Source organism: Penaeus vannamei, chromosome 10, assembly GCF_042767895.1.
Source record: "Penaeus vannamei isolate JL-2024 chromosome 10, ASM4276789v1, whole genome shotgun sequence".
NCBI classification, from domain to species: Eukaryota; Metazoa; Arthropoda; class Malacostraca; order Decapoda; family Penaeidae; genus Penaeus; species Penaeus vannamei.
This window is the reverse complement of record NC_091558.1, coordinates 4,285,245-4,287,744: the sequence shown is the minus strand read 5'-3', so window position 1 is coordinate 4,287,744 and position 2,500 is coordinate 4,285,245. Positions and strand designations below refer to the sequence as shown.

Genomic DNA, 2,500 nt, shown 5'->3' with positions numbered 1-2,500 from the left:
AAAAAAAACAGAATTCGTTGCCTTCGGGATCCTAGTTTTGCAATTAATCAAATCGATGTGATTAGCGATTTTTTTTTTCGTTGAATCCTTTGTGTTGATTGGCTTGATTTTAATTACTCTTTTTCTCTCCCAGAATACATGTGTTATATTAAGTGTTGTAAGGGACAGGTGTACGTTTGTATTTACACATGTTCATTATACGTACACGTGGATATGCATTATACACACACAAACATAAATACGATGTTTATACACGTACGACATACACAAATTCATGTATCGATATGTGCACTTGAATATCTAATAAAATGACATACATTTATCCGTGCATTTTAGAATGTTTTCTTAATTTGATCTTTAATTAAAACATGTTTGGATGTATTTTCGAAATGTTTAAATGTAGATTAAAAAGACCACTTGAGTAATAGACATAAATATTTCCATATATACATTCTTGTTGACTTACCAAGGTACATCATGTATACAAATTCTGTTTATTCATTAAGTGCCGAGAAAAAAATGATTTGGATTCTAAGAAATCTTAAATAAGTATGTTACCTTCTTACTTGAAATCATTATTTTTTCTGTCGCTGGAATTAATAGATTTTTTTAATCGATTATGGATACTTATATCCTTTTTAGTTCATTATGCAAATACATACAAAACCAAAGGATTTATTTTGTTACATCTGCGGCAATTCATATAAACGCACACACACACACACACACAACACAGCACAATACAACACAACACAACACACCACCACCACCCTGCAACTACCTCCCCACCCCATCCCCCCTCAACACCCTTAGCCCCTCTTACCCCACGACACCACCACCAACACCCCTCCCCTCCCCACCCTACCACCTTCACCACCCCGTCACCCCACCCCCCCTCAACACCCCTTCACCCCCCCTTACCCCACCACCCCTACCCCCCAACCCCCCTGCCCTTCACCCACCCTCACCCCCCCTGCCCCAATCCCCCTCCCCCCTCCTCCTTACCTGCACATATTTGACCTTGAGGACCCAGTCGTCGGAGTCGTCCATATGCAGAGCTCGGAATCGCTGGTCAGAAGTATAGGTGTAAGTCCCAACCGTCAGCAGGTGGATGTCCCTGTGACGAATCCACGACACCTGGGGGAGAGGGAGAGAGGGAGAGAAGAAGATTAGCGATGTAGGTGAGAGGGAAGGAGAGAGGGAGAGAAGATGGTGAGTGATGGAGGTGAGAGGGAGAGAAGGTGATGAGTGATGGAGATGAAGGTGAAGGAGATAAGGAGAAGGAGAAGATGGTGATAAAAGATAATGAGTGTGAGGAGGTATGTTTATCATTATTATTATTGTTTATATTATTATCATTCTTATCAGCAGGTGGATGTCCCTGTGACGAATCCACGATACCTGGGAGAGAGGGAGAGAGGGAGAGAAGGTGATGAGTGATGGAGGTGAAGGGGATGAGGAGAAGGAGAAGATGATAAAAGATGATGAGGACGAATCCACGACACCTGGGGGAGAGGGAGAGAAGAAGGTGGTGAGTGATGGAGGTGAGAGAGAGGGAGAGAGGGAGAAGAAGATAAGCGATGGAGGTGAAGGTGAAGGGGATAAGGAGAAGATGATGAGTGTGAGAAGGTATGTTTATTATTGTTATTATCATTGTTTCTATTATTATCATTTTTATCAGCAGGTGGATGTCCCTGTGACGAATCTACGACACCTGGGGGAGAGGGAGAGAGGGAGAGAAGAAGATAAGAAGGTGAATGATGGATGTAAAGGTAAAGGAGATGAGGAGAAGGAGAAGATGATAAAAGATGATGAGGACGAAACCACGATACCTGGGGGAGAGGGAGAGAGGGAGAGAAGAAGGTGATAAGCGATGGATGTAAAGGTGAGGGGGTTAAGGAGAATATGATGATAAAAGATGATGAGTGTGAGGAGGTATGTTTATTATTATTATTATTGTTTTTATTATCATTTTTATCAGCAGTTGGATGTCCCTGTGACGAATCCACGACACCTGGGAGAGAGGGAGAGAGGGAGAGAAGAAGATAGGTGATGGAGGTGAGAGAGACGGAGAGCGGGACATAAGATGATGCGCGATGGAGGTGACAGGGAGGGAGAGAGGGAGAGAAGAAGGTGAGTGATGGAGGTGAGAGGGAGGGAGAGAGGGAGAGAAGATGGTGAGTGATGGATGTGAAGGTGAAGGGGATGAGGTGAAGGAGAAGATGATGATAAAAGATGATGAGTGTGGGGAGGTATGTTTATTATTATTATTATTGTTTCTATCATTATCATTTTTATCAGCAGGTGGATGTCCCTGTGACGAATCCACGACACCTGGGAGAGAGAGAGAGAGGGAGAGAAGATGGTGAGTGATGGAGGTGAAGGGGATAAGGAGAAGGAGAAGATAATAAAAGATGATAAAAGTGTGAGGAGGTATTTTTATTATTATTATTTGTTTATGTTATTATCATTTTTCATTACATCATTGTTATTATTATAA

The 2,500-nt window shown here is 42.4% G+C and overlaps 1 protein-coding gene across 1 annotated transcript in view; it reads right to left on the bottom strand.

The window, feature by feature from the left end:
- The window catches only part of LOC113808847 (zwei Ig domain protein zig-8), a 26,243-nt gene that overhangs the window by 9,296 nt on the left and 14,447 nt on the right, over nucleotides 1-2,500 (bottom strand). Inside the window, exon 2 of the mRNA XM_070126002.1 lies at nucleotides 1,006-1,137. Coding sequence (XP_069982103.1) covers nucleotides 1,006-1,137 — 132 coding nt within the window. The remainder of the gene's footprint in view (nucleotides 1-1,005; nucleotides 1,138-2,500) is intronic.